Genomic DNA, 21094 nt, shown 5'->3' with positions numbered 1-21094 from the left:
AAGTAGATCAAGTGAGATGGTGCAACATAAAGAGTGACAACACTATCTAATTAAATTTACTCTCTGAAATAAAATGCCACATATATTCTATTAAGCGAAAGCACAAAAGTCATGATTGCTGAAAAAGAAGCATGAAAGTGTAAGACGTATAATAAAGCAACAATAATTTTTCGGCGTAATCCATTTATAACATAACATAGTTGAAGGATGAAAGAACTAAAAAATGACACTACTCCACAAAATGTCTTTCTCAGCTCATAAATCTGAGGTTTTTCCTGAGCAAAAACCAAAATATCTGACAGAAGCTTCCACATCCAGATACATATACAGGCCTTACACATGCACACAAATCACACGATAGTCACATGGCAGGTCAGCGAGCCAGGGAGCAGTGATTTGGGAATTGGAACGGGTCTAATCTGCTGAGCTCATGTGAGCCAGAGGACCAGCAGCCAGTTCACAAAATCCCCCCCCCCCCCCTCCTCTTCCTCCTCCTCCTCCTCCACATATGATAGAGGAGAAAGGAGAGGAGAAGAATAGAGAATGAGTGGGAAGGAAATATTAGACGCTTCAGTCACAACAAAAATCATGTTTGTCCAAGAAAAGCTTGCACCACGGGGAATTGTGAAATGTCAAAAAATGCCAGTTGATGGGAAAATCAAAGGTTTAGCTTTCAAACACTGCAAACTACACTTGATTCATACTACAAACCGATAAACATCTGCTATAGCATTTGATGCACTCTATGCTTATAGTATATGTGTGTGTTTTGCAGTTTTACCTGACTTTTTAAAAAAAAACTTTTATTCTTTGTTTTCAGATAAAAACAAACAAACAATTGCAGCAGAACTGATTTCCTCTCACATTAGGCCAGGTTAATCAAAATAAAACAATGTTTTATTAGGGGTGGGATTTTATATACATAATATATACATATATTTCCCTCTTCTCCGATTATTACGTGACTTGGCCATTTTCCTAATCATCCCCTCATCTCAATATCATCCTTAAATCTGCTGCCAGGTTAAAGCAATATCCCGACTTTAAACAAGTATTTCACCAGTAGAAATGGATTCATCCTCCTGACAGTAGCATAGCCAAAGCCTTTGCTTTTTAAAATTTGGGGGCCGAGACTGAAGTAAACAATGCAAAATAGTAACATTATAACGTGATAAATTTTGCATACGGCACATCCATCACAGTTCACCACAGGGCTGAACAACCCCTGGAAATGGTACATACACAGTAAATATGTATATATGTATATATATATATATATATATATATATATATACACATATAGTACGTATATAGTTGTGTTAAAATCAATTAAAACCAACATCACACTGAGCTTAGCCTTTGAGATGAGTGTATGTGGGGAAAAAAACCTCTTCGCTTCAAAGGAAAAAGTCATTAATTTCAAAAGAACATGATGTGTGAAACAAAGTGACCAATCATTTAACAAAGCAAACTAATGAGCAATCAAGTGAGCTTGTCTGTGATTTCACTCGGTTGAAAAAAAAATTAAAATTCTCAAGAGAGGCCATTTTAGTTTTAAGTGGAGGGAGATTAATATTATGTGTCTCGCTTTACTCACCAAATGACACAATATTGCCAAGAGATGCATCATTAAAAAAACAAAAAACAAAACGACAGCAGAAACATGACACAAATGTAGTTTGTGGCTAAAGAAACATTACCTGGGAGATCAGACAGCCCACCTCTCTCGATAATGTGCTTTCTGTACAGAGTCTTCAAAACCTTGGCACTGCCAAACCTCTTGAATCGACTCTTCACGTTGTTGTAATACCATTCGAGGGACTGTGTTCTCAAAATCCTGCAGTCAAAAACAAGGAGGGAAGGAGGGAAGGAGGCAAGGAGGGAGGAGGGAAAGAGGGAAAAACAACAACATTAAGGCAAAAAGAACAGATGGCAAAGTCACTGGCAGAATCAAAACAGGATTTTAAATTCAAATTCAAGTCTTTGATCAGAATTTGCTCAGTGTATTTTAAATGTAACCAGACCTCACTGAGTTTTTCATTCATTTAAGAAAGAATAAAGCCTTTCTGATGTGTCGGGCAGCACAGTGACAACATGTTATTTTAAATGGAGGTTTGTGTTTGTTATCTAACGGTCTTGTGTTGAATGTATCACAACTTTTCTAATGTGATGCTACACACTTCCAGGGCTTTTCCACTCATTTCTTCTCCCCTAGGCTGCTTGAATGTCATTTATCAACACAGTACAGATGATTCTCTACAGTAACTAAGCAGATTTTCATAACAGAGAGAGAGAGACGTACGGAAAGCCTTAAATAATACATGCTCTCTCTGCAGCAGTGTTATGTCAGATTGCTTAAACGCTGCCATCTATGTGTTTAGTCTGCCCTTTTTTTTAGATAGAGAGATAGATAGATAGATAGAGAGATAGATAGATAATAGATAGATAATAGATAATAGATAATAGATAATAGATAATAGATAATAGATAATAGATAATAGATAGATAGATAGATTCAAACATTTTAAGTATCCGTTCAGTTTTAAAGTAAATATTATGCCTTCTCTCCGAGGCCTGATATATAAAATCTGCTATAGCAAAAGTTCACTTCAATAAGCACAACTCACGTTTTTCATAATCATCCAACCAAAAGAAATCAGCGCACATAGGTGTTTTACTTAAAAGCACATGCTTTATGTTTTCATAGATGGGATACAACACAAAAATGAACCCTATTCTCACTTCATCTGAGCTCACACATCAGACACACAGTCCGTGTTCCTCTGGAGTGCCATTAAAACGGCTCGTCTCTGGAGCTAATGGTAAAGTTCCTGAGCATAAAATATGTATAATTACTGCTGCTGTAAACACATTATAGAACAAATATGTATAAATCCACCGCTGACAGTAATTTCCAACAAATGAATCATTTGCCTCTCTTTGGCTAAAAGTGTCATTGCCCAACGTAACTATTTGATCATACTTATAGAGAGGAGTCTAAGAGCTGAGGGTCATTCATAACCAAACTACGCGCCACGTACAACATGTCAAAGTGAGAAACTAATCACACACACACGTCATATGACAGAGTGTGTGTGTGTGTGCATGTTAATGCCTCTGCTCAGTGAAAAGACAGGCCATTGAAGTAAGAGGGTGAAAATAGCCCTGATAATAAAGGGATTCTAAGTGTCCCTGAGGCTGCATCGGCTGCCACATCTATCCTTTCTCTCCTTCTTAACCCCCCCCAACTCGTTCCTACCTCCCTCTTTCTCAGCAGATTTATTGTCCTCTGCTACTATCAGCTGGCCTGCTCAATGGGCCTAACCTTCTTAGTTTTATGCCACGGGTCAACCTAGTCACTCTAATGGTGGCTGCCAAGCACCAGTGAAGAAGTCTGGCCCATTTTATTTCCCACTCGGCTCGGGCAACAATGAATCAGGAAGAGCAATGAAGCTTTGAGGAGACAACATGTAAGGAAGGCATAAATACACAAAATGTCAAATTTGTTCTAAAAATGAGCTCAAGCCACAAAGACAAACAGTGAAGAAGAGGTTACTCTGCATGGCATTTTATTTCCCAGGGACACAATGGATATGCCACTGTAGTTCTAAATGTGGAGTCGGTAACGCACAGTAGTTTTGGCATTTTGATCAATATCTCCAGATTAAACCTTTCAGGATAATGTAAATCAAGTAATCTGAGAACTCGACCTTCTCTTGCTTCCATTTATAGCCTTGGGGAAATGGTCTGTGACAGGAGAATCTGACCAATCACAAGGGAGTTCAGTGAGAGAGGGCACTACTAATGGCGCTTTTTCCACTACACAGTTCCACTACAACTCGGCTTGACCATTATGGATAGTATGTGGTACCTGGTGCTTTTGTTGGTACCTGCTCTGATAAGGTTTGAAACGAGCTGAGCCGATACTAAAGTGTGACGTCGACAGACTGCCGGTCACTGATTGGTCAGAGAACGCTGTCACTGGAAGAGTCATGAGAATCAAACCGAACGATGCCGAACTGTAGATCCGTTTAAAGAAAAAGAAAGAAAGAAAGTACTGAACTAATCTTTTTAATGAACTGATTCTAAGTCAAGACAAGAGTCAGTACACCGAAATAAATAACTGCTTTCCTCACTAGTTTGTGTCTGTGTGTGTCGCATATAAATCAACATCATGGATGTTTTGTGCAGCCTTGCTATGACGACCCCGCCCACACTGAGGAGGTAAAACTATGTGCCTGACACCAAACCGGGTAGAGTTGAGCTGAGTCGTACTAGAACTGTATAGTGGAAAAGTGTCAAAAGTTGCTCTACGTACAGGGCTAAAAAAATAAACTTAAAATAAGAAGACTACAAGACTTGCACAACATTAAAATAGAAATGTATCTGTTCCAAATGTTAAAGGAAGACAGGAGGTGGGTGTGATCTGGTGTGCTTACATTTACATTTACAACAACAGCTTTGTAAATGTTGTAAAAAGAGTAATAATATTACGTTATACACAAAATTGCTCTTGTTGCGATTGTGTTTTTTTTTACTGGGTCAGATCATTTGTCATCTTTAGAAGTGCATCCCCGTATTTTAGAAGGTAAGTTTGAGAAACACCGTTATGAGCCAGATATGCTAACACTAACACTTGCAACTTAAGTGACAACATATAATAAACAAAATATTATTAAATTTTAAATTAGAAAATCACTGCATGCTTCTTTAAAGCTTTGTCGGCATGCTGTGCCTAGTTACGGTTGCTAAGCTATGATTGGAGAATTACCGTCTGGTATAGTCATGCTTAATTGACAAGCCTATTTATAGCACCAGTATGCACAGCACATGCTCACGTTAAGTGCATTTTTAATGAGCTTAGTTTATACCGCTGTGATGCTCTCATACTGCCTGTCAACCAGAAACAAAGAAGTCAATACGAACTTCACTGCTTCCCTTATTGCCGAACACACAAACGGTCTGAAATTAGCCGAGCTTTCCCTCCCAGAAAAACTAAAAACAGAGTGGGATTTAGGACAGTGGGAGAGGCATAATGATGAATGAAGCATGACAATGCTTCCCTAGAGTGATCTGATCTAAAAGGAGAGAAGAAGGGAGGAGAGTCGAGCGGATAAGCACAGGCTTTCAAGCAAAAGCTGCACTGCTGTGTGGACTTGGGCAAGTACACATTTCATAATGAGGCTGGGAGATTCCCTGATGTTCGGCTGCTGCATGAATAAGAAGGAGGGATTCCTGGGGATGGTCTCCTGACACTGGATCTATCCATTTCTCCTTCATCTCCTCACTTGCCTTATCGCTCAGCTCTGCATGCAGGCTTCAGGACCAACTCCTCCCTAATTATCCTCTTCTCTTCTCTCCAAACCGTTTGCTCTCTGCACTTCAGAGGACAAATTTGCACATCGAAACGAGGTCTAAATAAAATATGTTGAGCGTAGAGGAATATGTTGAAGGACTGCACAAAACTTTTCCTGCCTCTGCTGAGTGTCCACCTCCCTTGACAGGAGGACATATTATCATATACTTCTTTCTGAACTTGCTGATGAATTGGCTGAGCTTCTGTTGATGCTGCTGTAAAGACACGGCCGGAGAGAAAAAAGGGAGAAGAAAGAGAGGTGGGGGCTGACGAGCAGAGGATCAAATAGACTCTTTTCACTTCTAAAGACCTGCAGAGTGACTGCTCTCGTAAGTCGAATAAGGCAAAAAAAAAGTTTTCATTGATCACAGCCGCAGGGTGAGAACAAAGTACCTGATGTTACAACCCTCAAGTCTTAATTAAGAAGCTGGAGAAGTTGAATCGAAGTTGCACTGAACAAATATCTATTTCATGAAAAATTAAAGCTTCAGCCGGAGCCTAGAGGCTTATCTGGTAACTTTTAAGTATTAGTTAAAATAAAACAATTAGCTAACAAAACATGCGCAGTATTATTCTGATTATTATCACGACAAGGCGTGCTGATGAGAACGAGTGCAGTCGTTGGGTCTCTCGGATGCCAGGAGCAGGCCTTTAGATCAAGCAGCGGCTCTGAGTTTGATGCAACACAAGTGAAACACCCAGCATCGGCAGAGTATGTACTGTACATGCAGGAAAGACGATGAATATGGAGGAGAAACGTTGTGTCTCAAAACCTTCCGTTATTTCTTAACCTGGAACAATCTACTGCATGTTTGCGTGTATATTATTTCTTGCTGATTGCAGGCCAGTTATTGCTGGTTATGTCTTCTCATAAGTGTTGGAACGTGATTCCAATATCAATAACCAGCTGTGTAAAATGAGTTTGCATGTGTTGCTGGAGAGAGAGAGAGAGAGAGAGAGAATAAATCACACCTTGTGTTTATTTTGTAGTCCACAAAAGCTTTGTAAATGTTCCCAGTGAGGCTCATAAACGCTCAGGCTATGAAAAGTACATTAAAAGTGTTGATGATACTTCATGAAGTTGCAAATCCCTGAATACAAATTTGTATCTTCACGAGCCAAAGGGCAGTCACAGGTCAGAGCAGCTAAAAATTCGCCTCAAGCGTCATTCATTGTAATACTGTACACTTTCCTCCACTTTCAATATTCTACACTGACATCAGTTACACAAATATTTTCAACTGCTCGCTAAATGTGTCCTCGAAAAAACAAATCCAGCGCACAGTCGGGATGTGATGTTAGTCGTGATTAATTTCTGTTATGAGGACTCAAAGAAGATCTAACGACAACCGGAATTAATAGCTTCCACGTCTTTTTGTGTGTTTTTTTTTGGCTGCATTGTGTATTTGTTCATTTTCTGAGCACATTTATGCCAGAGGGGGAAGTTGGGGAAAAAAAGACAATTTACTGTATGCATGCTGTGAAAGTTAGTTTTAGGGCAGAACACTGAGATGTGTCTGAGCATTCTACTGGAGTGACACATCCTAATGTTTACTTCCTGCTGAGAATATGCAAATAAAACAAAACTTCATTATACCGCATGCATAAAAACCTCGACATATCCGAGCCATTGTTTTGTATATTTAGTGCAGAGACTGTCACTGAGCTATGCCATCTGTGCTGCTGTACCACAGAGATGCACCCACCGGATATGTATTCAGAAAAGGCTGAAGGACAAATAACAAGGTTGTGGGTCAACTGCTAAAAAGCCTTATGACATTTTTTAACAAACCTGAGCACAGCCCACCTAACCTGTCGGTGTGATTTAAAACCACGTCTGGTTTGCAGGAGGTTACTCTTTTTACTGCGGCAGAATTGCACATAACCTTTTCCAGGAGGCAGCTGGAATATTGACGACCAGCCTGCTGTGATAGACATTTAGATAGACAGAAGTAAAGGAATACATCAACACGTCATCCTGTAATTAGCTGGACTTTCTAACTCTACCTTCTCCTCTCTCCGCTCTCATTTCATCACATTCAAACTTAAATATACGTTAAAGCAGCCAGGTTACTGCTCATTTAAACAGATTGTCTGCTTTTCACAGTGCACAACCACACAAGCAGTCTATAGAGAGCGTCTATTTCTATAACGCAGCAGCTGGCGGACTCTCCCATACAGAGCAGAGGGTCATTAAATGAACAGACCTCTGCGACTGGAGACATATTTACATGCTGCATGTGTTCCATGGCAGTTTAAGTTTGCACTGTAACATTTAACCTGGATAGCTACTACGGGTTCACAGTGAGGGTTTCTGTTAGATTATACCACATTCCCTACACTAATACCTTCATCTGTAAAAAGCCCAGATTTAGGAGCAGCACAGCTCCAGGCAGCAGACAGGCAATTTACTCCGCTATCTCTCCCTCCTACCAGCTCTTTATCTCAAGGCCTTAAGCTGTCATCTTTACTTTCTCCTCCCATCTCTGTCTTTTACCCCATTTCTCTCTACCTTTTTATCACGGCACTCTCTTCAGACCTTCACCAGCCAGGGTGTTACAGATGAGCGTTCATGTGGCACAGTATGGAAGACTGCGGATGAGTTATACAGAGTCGCAGAGCTCTCAGACAGAGCATGGATAGAGGGAATTGCAAACTGCTTCCCCGGTGTCTGGTTTTCTAAAGCAGTGGTTTTAGGAGTCAGACAGTCTGACCTATACTGTTCCACCATTTCACAACCATTATTAATTATCTACTGTATCAGCTAATCAATGACAACTGAGATTAAATATGACTTGTTCAATTCTTCCTGTGAAACAATGTGTCTTGATTTCTTCGTTTTCACTTAACTTAATCTTAACTCATCTAACATGACCACTGCAGATCAGAAAAGTATTTTTCTTCAAATCCATGATTCAACATGCCATCTGCACAATCTGACATGCCTCACATGATATCATACAACCTGATACATGCTACTTTACAACATTTTTATTTGACCCATCGGGCACACTGGTGATACGCAGTACATTTATCCAAGTGTAGGTGTTTAGATCACAGTTAAAAGTGCAGCTGAAAGTAGCAGTCGTCGTTTCAGTTTTCATTTCGAGCAATTTCGCTGTTTATGAAGTGCAAATAATCCTCAATTGGAATAAAAGGTAAAAACACCCATTAAGGGTTCGGGTACACAACTGATGATGTGTCAGGCTGGTGGAAACATCATTATCAATGTCATCTCCAACCATACTCAAAACTCAAGTGCGATGGTGAATTCTTTGGGGGATTGAAACATCAATTCCTGGACAATCTGGAATTTGACATGTCTAATCTTTTGACTGCTTTTCATAACTATGGGCCTGCAGTGCAACACCAACATCTATATTAATTTTACCGTCACTCTGTGACTCTGCACACTGTGCAGAATAGAGTATAATTAAATTTGAAGTCTTAACAGTATAATCCGGCAGTTGAGAGAATTAGCTGAAGGCGAGGACAACGCGTTGGTTCCACTGACAGCTGGTCAGATGTCACATGTGTGTCAATTTCTGAGGAAGTTCAAAAATCATATCTAATAAAGGTCACTTGGGATCGCTGCCAATGAAATGACAACTAATACACACTGGCATTGCATTTTGGGGGTTTAGCATGCACAGAAGCACAGGTTAGCATGCAGCAGGGCAGCAATGTGGGAACTGTAGTAAGAGGACGTAATGCAGTTGTGTTTTCCACCACAAAAAGTCTTTCTCCATCAGGGTAATTCTGTGGGGATAGTAAAAGCTGCGGCTCCCTGTAGCATTTATCTGAGCAATTATGTGAAACCTAAATCATTCAATGTAACTGGAGGCTGGGAGAGGCAAATATCTGTCAACATAATTTATTGGTTGTCTTGTAAAAACAAGTACAACTTTTGCTTTGTATGTTTCTTTAGGTCAAAGTTAAGGTAGTAACCCTTGTCTTATGTCATCAAACCTTGGACAGGAGATGAAATTTCACTGGAATAATGGGATTTACGAGATTACACAACAGGTGAACCAAAATGCTCCATAGTCTTTTTTTTATGGAACAACATACAAGGTGAGATGACTCATTTTGTGGCCGAGCTGTTGTCGAGATTCTTCTACACATCAAAAAGACCTCCGTGGGGGGAATGCTCTTCAGGACACTACGCGTCTACGCGCTCAGTAATCAAAGCACAGCTCAGTGTGATAATGTAACCTAATGTAAAATATCAAGTGGTCATCGAGTGGAGACTAATGCAACAAACAGTGGACAAACACAACAGGGAGAGAGCACGTGGACGCTGCCACAGAATAATGTACTGACCACACCAGAGCACATACTGCTGCTGTCACCTGTTAAAGACTGCTGAGGGGGAAATGAGGACAGATGAGGACAGATGAGGACATGCAGGAAGGGGAACGAAGGACACAATAAGCATTTTGAGCAAAAACAGGTTATTGTGTCGACTCGCATGCGGTTCCTTGGGATCTATATTTAGAAGTCTCCTTCCAAAGCACATTCCCAGTCTGTTAAATCTATGTGAATTGATCTTCAATGGAAAAGCGGGGGAAGCAATGAAAGCAACTTTGGCCACAGCTTCTCTTTTAAGATCTCTTGGAGTGTCTCTCACTCCGTCTTTCTGTGTTAGTGTGTTTATGTCCGTATCTGATAAGCCAGGATGCTGTGAAAGGAGGCTTTTTCAGGTGTTTTGCAGCAGCTCCAGACATCAAGGTTTGATATTTATGGCAATGACCTTTACAGTGACCTGGTTGATCGGAATGGAAATGTCAAAGTTCACCTCGCGCAAAGGACATGACTGCAAAACTCTTTCTTTCTTAACGGACTACAGATTAAATATTCTTCAGGATGCATTTCTGCTACAGAGAGAGAGAGAGAGAGCGAAGAGATCCTTGGTTTTTAAGAAATCTCTCATACCAACATCATTTACAACATACACCAGAGTGGCCATTGAGATCAACCCTGAATATTTTAGTGTTTTCATTGCAGATTGTAGCTTGTCACAGATTAAAACATGTCGATGCTTTGTGTCTGGATTTCAGACCGAGGGGAAAAGAAAGACTCAGACAGGCAAACGGTTTCAAAATCCATATCCACAGATCTGATCAGTGACACCAGCATATTTGGCTCAATTTAAAAGGGCATTCCATGAATAGTATGAATGGAGTTGCCACAGAAGATCTCTGGTTTCCCTCTGATACACAAAAAGCCTTTTAAATAGCTCACAAAAACAGCTCCTATTGGGATGATGTGTGATCATGCAAGAAGGGACTGTGCATGCTTCCATATCTTGAGTGTGTTTCATTGGCGGAAAGAAGAGGCCAAGCAATTAAGGACCCAGTGAATGGCCCCCTCTTTCCCAACAAGCCTCTGGCTGCCTTCATCCTGGGAGCAGTTCCAATCAAGTTAACCAAACAAGACCAGCTAAAAACTAAGATTATCACTGGAACAGCAGTTTCTCTGGCTCCGTCTCCCGTCTTTGATTTCCAAAATGATTATATTCTCACTGTCATTCAGCCAAACGTTTCCTTTTCACAAATTTGGGTTTATCATGCTGCCTACAAATACTTTAAGTTGCATTTACTTTGTATAAGAACAGGCGCATCGAAAGAATACAAGGGAACGAAAACTGCCTGACGTAAAGCGGTTCTATCGTGTACAGCAGAATTATGAATATTTTAATCAAACAGAAAGCAAGTGACTCATAACTGTGGCATTGAAATGTTTCTCTTACAATAACAGCAGCAAGAGCTCCTGGGAACGGAGCTGCAATGTGCATAGTGGCCATGGATGGAACAATAGATTGTCTTACACTGTCTGGACGAGAGAGCCGATGTTTGCATAATATATTTAATGCAAAAGAAGCTGCATAAAACATAGATATATGGGCACAATTAAGATGCAGACAATCCACTGCTCTTCTGGAGAAGATAACTAATGTGCGCGCATTACAGGCCAAGAGTGATTAAACCTCTAAAACCTTTAATGTGGGGTGACTGGATCACCAAATGTTTAAGGCACATTCTCTGTGGCTCTCTCTTGCTCTTGTCCAATTCCAACTTTTTATTCTTCACCGTGTCTGTTTGCATAAATGCACAATGCAGACAGCTCTATAATTAAATTCAAAAAGTGAACTTTCATTTGAATAACAAATGAGAAATTAGAGAGGAGACACAAGACGTTTCAGAGAGAGAAAATGCGCAAGATTGTTGGAGAGTTCTTCTCACCTCAGAGACGAGATACGGACGAGGATGCATAAATTAATAGAAATCATAAAGGGGAATGATGGGTAATTAGAAGGCGGTTGTTTTTTAAGTAGTAGTTATAACTGCTGTGATGGTTGTTTTCAGTCTGTTGGCTCATCGCACAGACGCAGTCATTAGTCGTTACTCATAACTTGACCTCGCACAAAGTTTAAGGCAGCTGTCGATTCACAGCATATGTTATGCAGTTCTGCTGCACTCACACAGAGTAAGGCCCCTGTAGTATCCCACTTAACCAATCGGGTGGCGGTACAAATCTGGACGCAGGGAATAGGACACATCCCTACCACAGAAGAAGAGAACGACGTTACATGTTCCCTTGGACCCGTCAGGTTCGAGTGGCTCTGAAAGGGCCATCGGGCAGGGGAGTCCAGGTGTCAGCCCGTTCGGATGTTGCCAGATTGAGGCTCGGATGACTATCCTTGGCGACTACTTCTCCTGTTGTTGAAAAGTTTTTTCTGCTTGGTGAGCGGGGCTTAATACTCTGCACGCCCAGCCTGCGTGTTGATGACACAATTCGCGTAATTATCCCAGGGCCTTCAGAGGTTAGCAGAGCAGTTTCTGTCATGGCTACTCACCACTGTTGGTTGCACTTTGTCCAACAACACATCAGCGACAAGAACAACTATTTCCAAGAGAGTTGAACATTTCTTATTTTGCAACAGACACCACTGCGACTCTTGACGCTGCCTCATTTAAAATGAATGAGAAGCTTCTCAGCTGAGGTGCATTATTGGCCATGTTTACAGATCAGGAGGCCTGACAGTGTTGTTGTCCAGGCACATCACATAAAAATGTTTTTTTTTTGTCATTTACTGGAGCTACAAAGTAATGGATGCCTTTCCTGTTTCAGTGATAAATCCTGTTGACTCACAAATCAGCATCACCATTACTCAGCGCGCTCATTTGCATGGCGAGAAGACGTCCAGAAAAAGAACTGTGTGATGAAAATCAAGGGTAACTATATTCTTGTCGTGACACAACAAACTTCATAACTCCCATACACTTTTTAAAATATACAATCCGTCGACTCAGGATGTCTTTATTACCTCCGTCTGACATGACATCCATTTCTCCTGCGCTGAATACGGCGCAGCTTCATTGCACTGAGGCCACATGTGACCACAACTTGAGCTCTGGCATCAAGCAAACAACAGCCTACCCGGCTCAGTCTGGCAGACAGGGTGTGGGAGACGGATGGCTGATGAATCATTGATGCTCAGCACACAGATCACAAACAAAATACACAAGCGGACAAATACGTAAATGTACCAGATGCACGCAGACACGCACACAAACAGGCAAACACACATTCCCCATTAACCGTGTTTGTCTCCGTGCCATCAGTGATTCGGAGTGACAGAGACGGATGACACAGTGAGACTGAGAGGGCGATGGCTCAACAACAGGGGAGGAGAAACTAACTTTGTGTTTTTTCGGCTGCTCTTTGACTTGGAATTCCATTGCTCTTTGCAGGGTTTTTGTATCCATTTGTTCTTATTTGCTTTGCCCTTGTTTCTCCATTTTGCACTTTCAAACTGTCATAACACAAAGTTGAAGGACTACATCACATTTTGATGTTGAAACTTTACCGGGCGAACAGAACTGTGAACATAACGTTTCTGTTTGACGTATATGATGTTAGTCAGAGTGTAACGGCGTGGTCATGCACAGACGGCTCCTTTATAATCATGCTGGAGATCATAGGAGGGAGACTATGGGAAAAGGGTGATGGTGTAAAGGAGGTGTGAGGATAACAGATTGCACGTGGAGATGGATGCCGCACAGATGAAATACAACGCCATCCATCAACTGATGGCCCCTTTGACAGTCAACTCTACTGTGCATGATTTACAGACCACAATTTCCCCCCGGGAGGAGTTTACCTTGGTGTGAGTAGACGAAATATCCCACCATGTGCTTTGATTGTAAGATTTTTACAAACTACAAACTACTACTGTTAACTGCCATTTTAATTACCCATTTATGACTCATTAGCACCAGAGAAGCCTGAGGCAAAAACATCCCAGGGCAAATAAGCTCCATCATAAACAGTATATAAAACAGAAGCAGAGAATAATAATAATAATAATAATAGTAACGATGATGATGATGGCAGCTAAGACCAAGGATCACACAAGGCTACACGTTGAGGAGATTGTACGAGTTCACAGATTGTCATTCGAATGACCGGTGATCAGCACGCAGCAGTTTCAGCTGCTGTTTTCATTCCAGGTTGGCTTTGATCCATCGTAACAACCTCTGCTCTCATGTCACTGCACATTCACAGACATCCATACTGTAACACTTCAGGCCAGGGCAAAGGACCGCTGCATTATTCATACTAATGTGGTCATACGGAGTAAATGAAGCCATGAAGGGGAGGAGATAGGCCAGGGTGTGGAAGCCCTGCTCTCTCTCTCTCTCTCGTTGCCTTTCAGCAGAAATTGTTTGATCATTATCAATGACCTCTGAGTGAGATCAGTGCAGACATCAAGGTGAGACTCTCCATCTAAGGGTGAAGCCAACGTCGGAAGAGACCGAGGAACCCAGAGGGTGGACACACATGCAGCTGCACTGTTGCTTATGCCCTTCACTGGAAGACTACATACATTTTAAATCTGAAAAATTACACATTTCTTACATGCTGTTTGACATGTAGTTGTCTAGAAGCACTATCAGAACGGCTAAAATGCAATAAAGGGGCATCAGGGTTGTTTATGGGACACATAGCATTTATTTGCAGTGTCCACAGTTTGGATCTTTGCCCGAGTTACACCCCCTTTCTCCCTTCATGTCTTGTCTTTAAATATATAGTTTTAAAAACCTACATTTCCTATTTAAGCAGAGCTGAGGTTTCATGGCTACCATTCAGTAAAATAGGAAATCTCATTAAGGCAGGATGGAGGGAGGTTGTGTGATGTATATTCTGTGCCGTGTGGAGGTGGTGAAGAAAAGGATTAGCAAGCATGACGAGCTTATCCAAAGATGTGTAGCCAACACTCTGAGTCAATCCTTCCCTCGCTCTCTTGTTTGTTTCCTCGTGTTTGTTTCGTTCTGTGTGTGTTCACACTCACAATTCTGTGTCTGTGCACATTTGCTTTTCGCAGTTGATAATTTGTCCTACATGTTGTGTTATATCTGTGTGTCTGAGAGAGGATGAGTGTGTGTGTGTGGATGCAGACTGCAGAGATGTGTTTATCCGCCCGCAGGTGTTTGAGGCACTGACACCAGGCAAAGCCATTACATGGGCGCATGTCCACTGCAGGTAGACAGAGATTCTAATATCTACCAAAGTGAGAGAGAGGAAGCAGGCAGCTTCAGAGGATGTCAAACTCACTCACTCACTTACTCAGTCCTGGCTGACAAAAAGTGTTTACTGAAACCAATCTACCCGAGATGTGCATATTCCAGTGTTGGCGTAAACACAAACAGAGGGCGGAGATTTTCATCCTGCGGTTGTTTGGTGGCGTGAAAAATTATCTTAGCTTAAAACCAGTGGAAAAAAAATCATTGGATGCTTCTCAGAGGAATGCAGAGAATGAGAGTAAGAGTGGAGGGTGGGGTGGGGTTAGAGCAAACATACGAGAGTGTCGTTCAAAACGCATCAATACATGGATCACTAGTGACCCTGCAGGGGCTTCTGTGACTCATCGCTGCAGATACACTTGACACAAATGGCATATAGTGGCAGAATGCATGCAATAACTTAGCATGATGGGATCATATGAAACGTGAAGTGAATTCTACTCATGGTATGATTCCATACAGTAAGTCAATGCACACTGATGCAAATAAGCAGAAGTCTTAAAGGTTTCAGTTAAAGTTAAACACATTGTTGGAGTTAATCAACTTTGCTAATCAATATGTTTCCATGCACAGGTAAGCTGAGCTACAGTTACTGTTCAATGAACTCCTGCCCTTGTCCCAGGATACAAGCACGAGTGGGGAATGAATCGATTGACCGAAGTGTGTCAGCCTCCTCTCTGCTAGGTGGCAATAAAGTATGCCTTCTTAAAGCTTGTTTGTAGTTGGTGGTTTCTGGTTATATAGTTGGTTAGTTTTCTTACCATCCATTAATTTATCTCCTCGATATGAGGGTTGCAGGGGGCAAGGGTGTCAATCCCAGCGAGGTACATCCTGGACAGGTTCGCCAGTCAATCACATGGCCACATAGAGACAAACAAATCCACTCTCACACTCAAACCTACGGTCAATTTAGAGTGTCCAATTTGCCTAATCCCCAGATCAGCATGCATTGATTTACAAATATTCAAATCTGGGTGAGAATGGATTGGATTTATAACATTTTCAGTCAGAGTAAAATGTTTTTAACGATCTGCTTTTACCTAGATTAACACAATAATTATAATTTTTCTCTCTAATGTCATGTAAACGTACTGCATGATGCACACACTTATCCAATCAATGCAAATTATACAAAATAAAGAGTTACAGAATGAATAACCAGCACAAAAATGTACAGATTGTAAACATAAATTAAGAATATTCCATTGGAGGACACCAAAATTGGGCCTGAGCCAAACAACATCCTCTGTATTCTCCAGCAGAAAGTCTACAGAGACTTGAGACACAATGTATTAACAGACAGCAAGATCTAATGTCAACCAAAGTGCTTTTGTTGCCCCTAGTATTACAGTACTTAGTGTTGTGTACTCCTGCGAAAACTGTAATTATGCCATTTCAACATAATTGACAAAGCAATCAGAAGACAATAATCCTTGGGCCTGGAGTAAAAGGTACCTCCATAAAATGTCTTTCCACTTTGTGCTCTCGTCCTTATATATATATATGTATATATATAATAACTCCCAGACACATTTACACTGCGTGCAATCGTGCACCAGTTTGTGTATTTGTGCGAGCGTGGACTCAGGGCTTCACTTTGTTTTTTGGATGTGTGTGCCAACTGGGTATACATTCATGCATGCATACTATATGCAGCTGCTCTGTCACTTCAATATCTCTCCCATTGGCTGTCTTGGTATGAACGGCTGCTTTGATCCTTTTTGAATCAAACAGCATCACCAGTATCGCTCCCCGGCTGCTGCTGCTGCTGCTCTGAGCAAACAGCCCAAAAGACAGAGGGAGGGAAATAATCTAGGATTCTTATTGGTGGATTTGGGTGACTGGGTTCAGAGGAAATGCAGCTACCTGCTGTACGACGCTGCAGGGAATTTCAGCTTCAGAACTCTTAATAATGATAAAATGCATGCATTCATCCATCAAGCATATGCATAATTTGGGTAGCACGTTGATGCACATATCCATCATGTCATTCTCTGCAGCAGAAACAGTTTGACGGCAAATGAGAGTTGGAAGTTTGGTGGATGTTTATTGGAAAACTGACACATGATTTATTCCCAATTTTAGTGCATGAAAATCAAATGTGTCCCCTTTTCTTTCCTGCTTTGACAAACACCAGCACAATCCCACAATGTTCAATGATGACAAATGATCGACCAGTGAGTTTTATAAAAAAAATAATTCTACTGTGTACTGCTACAGTACACGGCAAACAACAGAGCTAGCAAAATATAGCACAAGTAAGGCAATAAAAATATGCAAGACCTTCCCAGGGTGCACTATGATTGTTGCAGACGAGGGCAAGAACTAAAGCAGAGAGAGAGATGGTCAGCACCAACCTGCTAATTCAGGAGCCCGGGAGGTACAGACTTAATAACATCTAAAGATTTTAAACAAATGAGATCAAACAGCGCTCCTCGCCCAGGTGGGAAATCATGACAAACAAGGTGAGCAGAGTGCAGTCAGCGCTGCAGCAAAGCAACAACTAAGCCTCATTTAAAGCACTGAAAAATGGGAGAGGAGGTGCAATGAGAAGGAGGCCGGGAGCAATGAGCCACCATTGATATGCAGCAGAGCGAGAGAGAGTGGGAGAGGAAGCAATGAGTATATGTACACAAACAGTGTACACCACCATCATCCGAGGTCCCTGAGAACTCCAGTGGTACAGGGGAAGTGGGATACTGACATTAGCATAATCCGCTAATTTTTATTCATTTACACTGGCTCTATTTTTGAAGATGCTCACTCCATGGGTGAGATATATGCTACGCACATGCAGATGATGCAAATACGAGCTTGTCAACAGTAACAAACCCTCTTTAAGGGGTTTTCATACAAAGGTGTTTTGTTTGAAATCCTGGTACTTGACATTAAAATCTTCCCACTACCATGAGTATGGTAATAATTATCAATGTTGGATTTATGCCATTGTGTAACAATTTAAACTTAACCAACCAGTTATGCAATAAAAGCATTTCAGTAACTATTAAAAATGCAGTTTAGCATTAAACTTGATTCTTTACTTGCCAATATCTGCCTCTAGTGGTGAACAGCAATAATAAAGGTAACCATCATGATGCATATGGTCCGTCAATCGCCAGCATGGTGCCAATTGCTCGCCTGTGGCACATATCCGTGCCGCGTGAGTACTAAGGGTTGTGTGAACATGTTAAATGGAATAAAATTAAAATAAACATAAAAACATCAACTAAATAAAGTGCAAGCCACATTAAAATGAGTTATATTCATTATTAATCACACATAATTATAGCTCTATAAAGAAGAGACATGTCTTATTTGAGGGTATTCTACAAATTGGGGAGATTTAAATGAGGAATGTCCTCAATCTTGCATCACAAAAAAATAACTGTAACAAACCCATTGATCCTTCTCAGCAGCTATTAAAAGTTGAATGTTAACAGCATGTGAGGGACTACAAGGGTACTGGAGGACAAAAAAGTAATATATCTCTTTCATAAAAGCGGGCTTGTGGGTTGACGATGAAGGAATGAACAACGAGTATGAAAATCCTGCAGTTCCAATATCTGCGGGACGGAGTTCAGCAGCTCAGCAGCTTCAGCAGTGTGATCTGCCCGGGGGAAGCACGAGGGCGCAAGAGACTGAGAGAAAATGTGAGCGGGTTAAAGACGGATAATTATACATGGAACATTTTAGAAAAGTTACTGTCATGGACCACAGGGACTGCAATTTATTTCATGTTTGCGAAAGACACTAAACATAATTCTTAATTAGAACGCAGGCGCACTTCATTGATCTGTCAATCACACAGTTCACAAGCCTGCACCGGCAAACGTCTCCTGATGTTTTTCTCCTTCACATGTGCAAAACCAGCTGCATGTAGCCCTGAGCCAACAGTGAAGGGAGGGGAGCATTCACCAGGGAATAGAGATTCACTGTGGACATGAACATTTCTGTTGGAGTAAATCAGTGCAGAATAGTTACTGAGAACACACGTCTTTTACTTAATAAATGTTTGTAGACGGATTAAAAAAGTCATGACCTCTGACGCCACGATTGAAACATAACATGACTTATATGCTCCTGAGCTCCAAATTAATCTGTAACAGTTATAAATCTCTTAGAGAATAAATTTGCCATGATTTTAAATATTTATCAACTGCTAACAAACCCTTTTTTTTGTACCACTTAAAGAGCGTATCTGTTATTTCTAGTGATATCTCTTGCAATTCTTATCCAAACACCACCAACGTTGGCACTGCACACACTGGCGCCCTTAGTAAGTCGCCTGCCAAGTTTAAAGCCAGTCAAGCGACCCGTTGGAGAGTAGTAGTTAGATTAACAGTCAGACGGACAAACATTCCTTGCTTTTATAGATTTACGTTGTTTTAAAAAGCAGCTACTGCACCGCTCAGTGCTTTCTCTCTTTTATGGTCTGATGGTGACCAAACTGCTGAAACTCCTTGTTTGACAGATTGTTCTGTAACCTCAGGACAATGTTACAGATACAACATCAGATCACGCTGAGAAACAACACAAGGGGAGCTAGATTCATCAGCACAGTAGTAGAGAAGAGTTGTAGGTTATCAGGAATAAACTCTACCAAAACACTCACCATCAGTCTCGAAAGGTTTTTCAAGCTAAATGAGATCTTGACCTCACAATAGAGAACAGGACAGTTGTTAGTGTTATGCCACCACAGGCTGCAGACTCAGTCAAGTCCTTTCAGTTGTTAGCTGTGACTAACATTTCCGTCTCCAACCACACAATAAAAACAACAAGAGCTTTAGCTTCTGATACATTTGCCAACTCGATGCATAAACCGATTTAGGAATCATGAGATTTTCCAGTCACTGCTGCGTGAGCGCTGTGAGCCACAAATGACTCCATTCACGTGGCAACGGCGGCCAGTTTGCTCAATCCTGGAACGGCACAAGTTACAAAAGGTATAGATCACAGAAACCACAGACTGTGCTGCCTCATTGTAACCGAGTTGTCAAGTGCAGTATGGAGTGGTGCTCACATCAGATGGGAAACTGATTCATTCAAACCCACCAAACACACACACACACACGGAGGAGGCCTGTGAGCTGGAGGCTGACCATTGAAGTCAGAGAGACATTAATGACTCGGAGTCGTAACAGCAAAATCACACTTTACAGTATCCCCACGCCTGACAGGAACCAACACACCCACGAGAGTGAACATTCGAGATTCATCCTATGTGTGTGTGTGTGTGTGTGTGTGTTAGTACTTGCATGTTGCCATGAATTGCAATGATTTATCACCTCAGTCCCTACAGAGGAAAATGCTTTCTGGCACACAAAGGTCAAACCATGGGGGGGCAGTTAAAATGCAGGCACACACACACCCAATAGGATACAGGTAGACACACTGTGAGCTTGCCTCAAGGCTGGAAAACTCAGCAGTAATTAGATTTGAAGAAAAAAAAAACCAGTGCAATAGTTAATTTCAAGCATGGTTTCTGGTTTAGGCTTAATGGGAGCAAAGTATTTAAATTGCTAACTCTGGACCACCTGGAGATGCCTGTACCAAACTCACCACTGTGGTCTGTGTGTGTATGTGTGCAAGATCCTCCATTTGCGTCTGCTGCCACGTCTGACTCTCTATAAAGTGCAAATCACCATCAAGAATTACGACCAACTGCCGGCTTCAGTGTCAGCTGGGCTTTGAGACAAGGACACGAGAGAAGGATGTCGAGAAGTGGGGACGGAAGGAGATGGAGTGATTGGTGGCTTCTCCCTGCTGCACCTGCGACTCTCATGCGTTCTTCGAGCTGAATACATGAAGCGCTTGCTGGAAGCGTGGACATGTTCAGACACACCAACACTCTGTGCTCTTTAGAAAGAAATCGTTCTTCATAAAACCCCGAGCATCTTTCATACTGTAGTACGACGGGGTATTCGAGAACAAAGTCGTCATTATTATTCAAGCTAAATCTCGGACGATCAGCTGCGACCTGCGTCAAGATGAGGAACACGGAGCATTTCGTGAAGTTCCATTTTAATCTTTTTGTCGCATCAGCACCAGATTATCTTTAGCATCAGGACACAGAGTTTGTTTGGAAGAAAGAATCACACAGACCTGGAGGAAATCATGTCTTTTGGCTCGTGGTGGTCAACTGCAAGGT

General features: G+C 41.5%; 1 protein-coding gene across 3 annotated transcripts in view; it reads right to left on the bottom strand.

Moving 5' to 3' along the window:
- Nucleotides 1-21094, bottom strand: part of myripb (myosin VIIA and Rab interacting protein b) — a 97875-nt gene that overhangs the window by 22300 nt on the left and 54481 nt on the right. For all 3 annotated transcript variants that reach the window (XM_058640872.1, XM_058640881.1, XM_058640889.1), the window contains exon 4: nucleotides 1701-1837. In XM_058640872.1, the coding sequence (XP_058496855.1) occupies nucleotides 1701-1837 (137 nt within the window). The remainder of the gene's footprint in view (nucleotides 1-1700; nucleotides 1838-21094) is intronic.

This window comes from Solea solea, chromosome 1 (assembly GCF_958295425.1).
Source record: "Solea solea chromosome 1, fSolSol10.1, whole genome shotgun sequence".
Classification (NCBI taxonomy): domain Eukaryota; kingdom Metazoa; phylum Chordata; class Actinopteri; order Pleuronectiformes; family Soleidae; genus Solea; species Solea solea.
The sequence above is the reverse complement of the archived record's forward strand: the minus strand, read 5'-3'. Positions and strand labels throughout refer to the sequence as shown.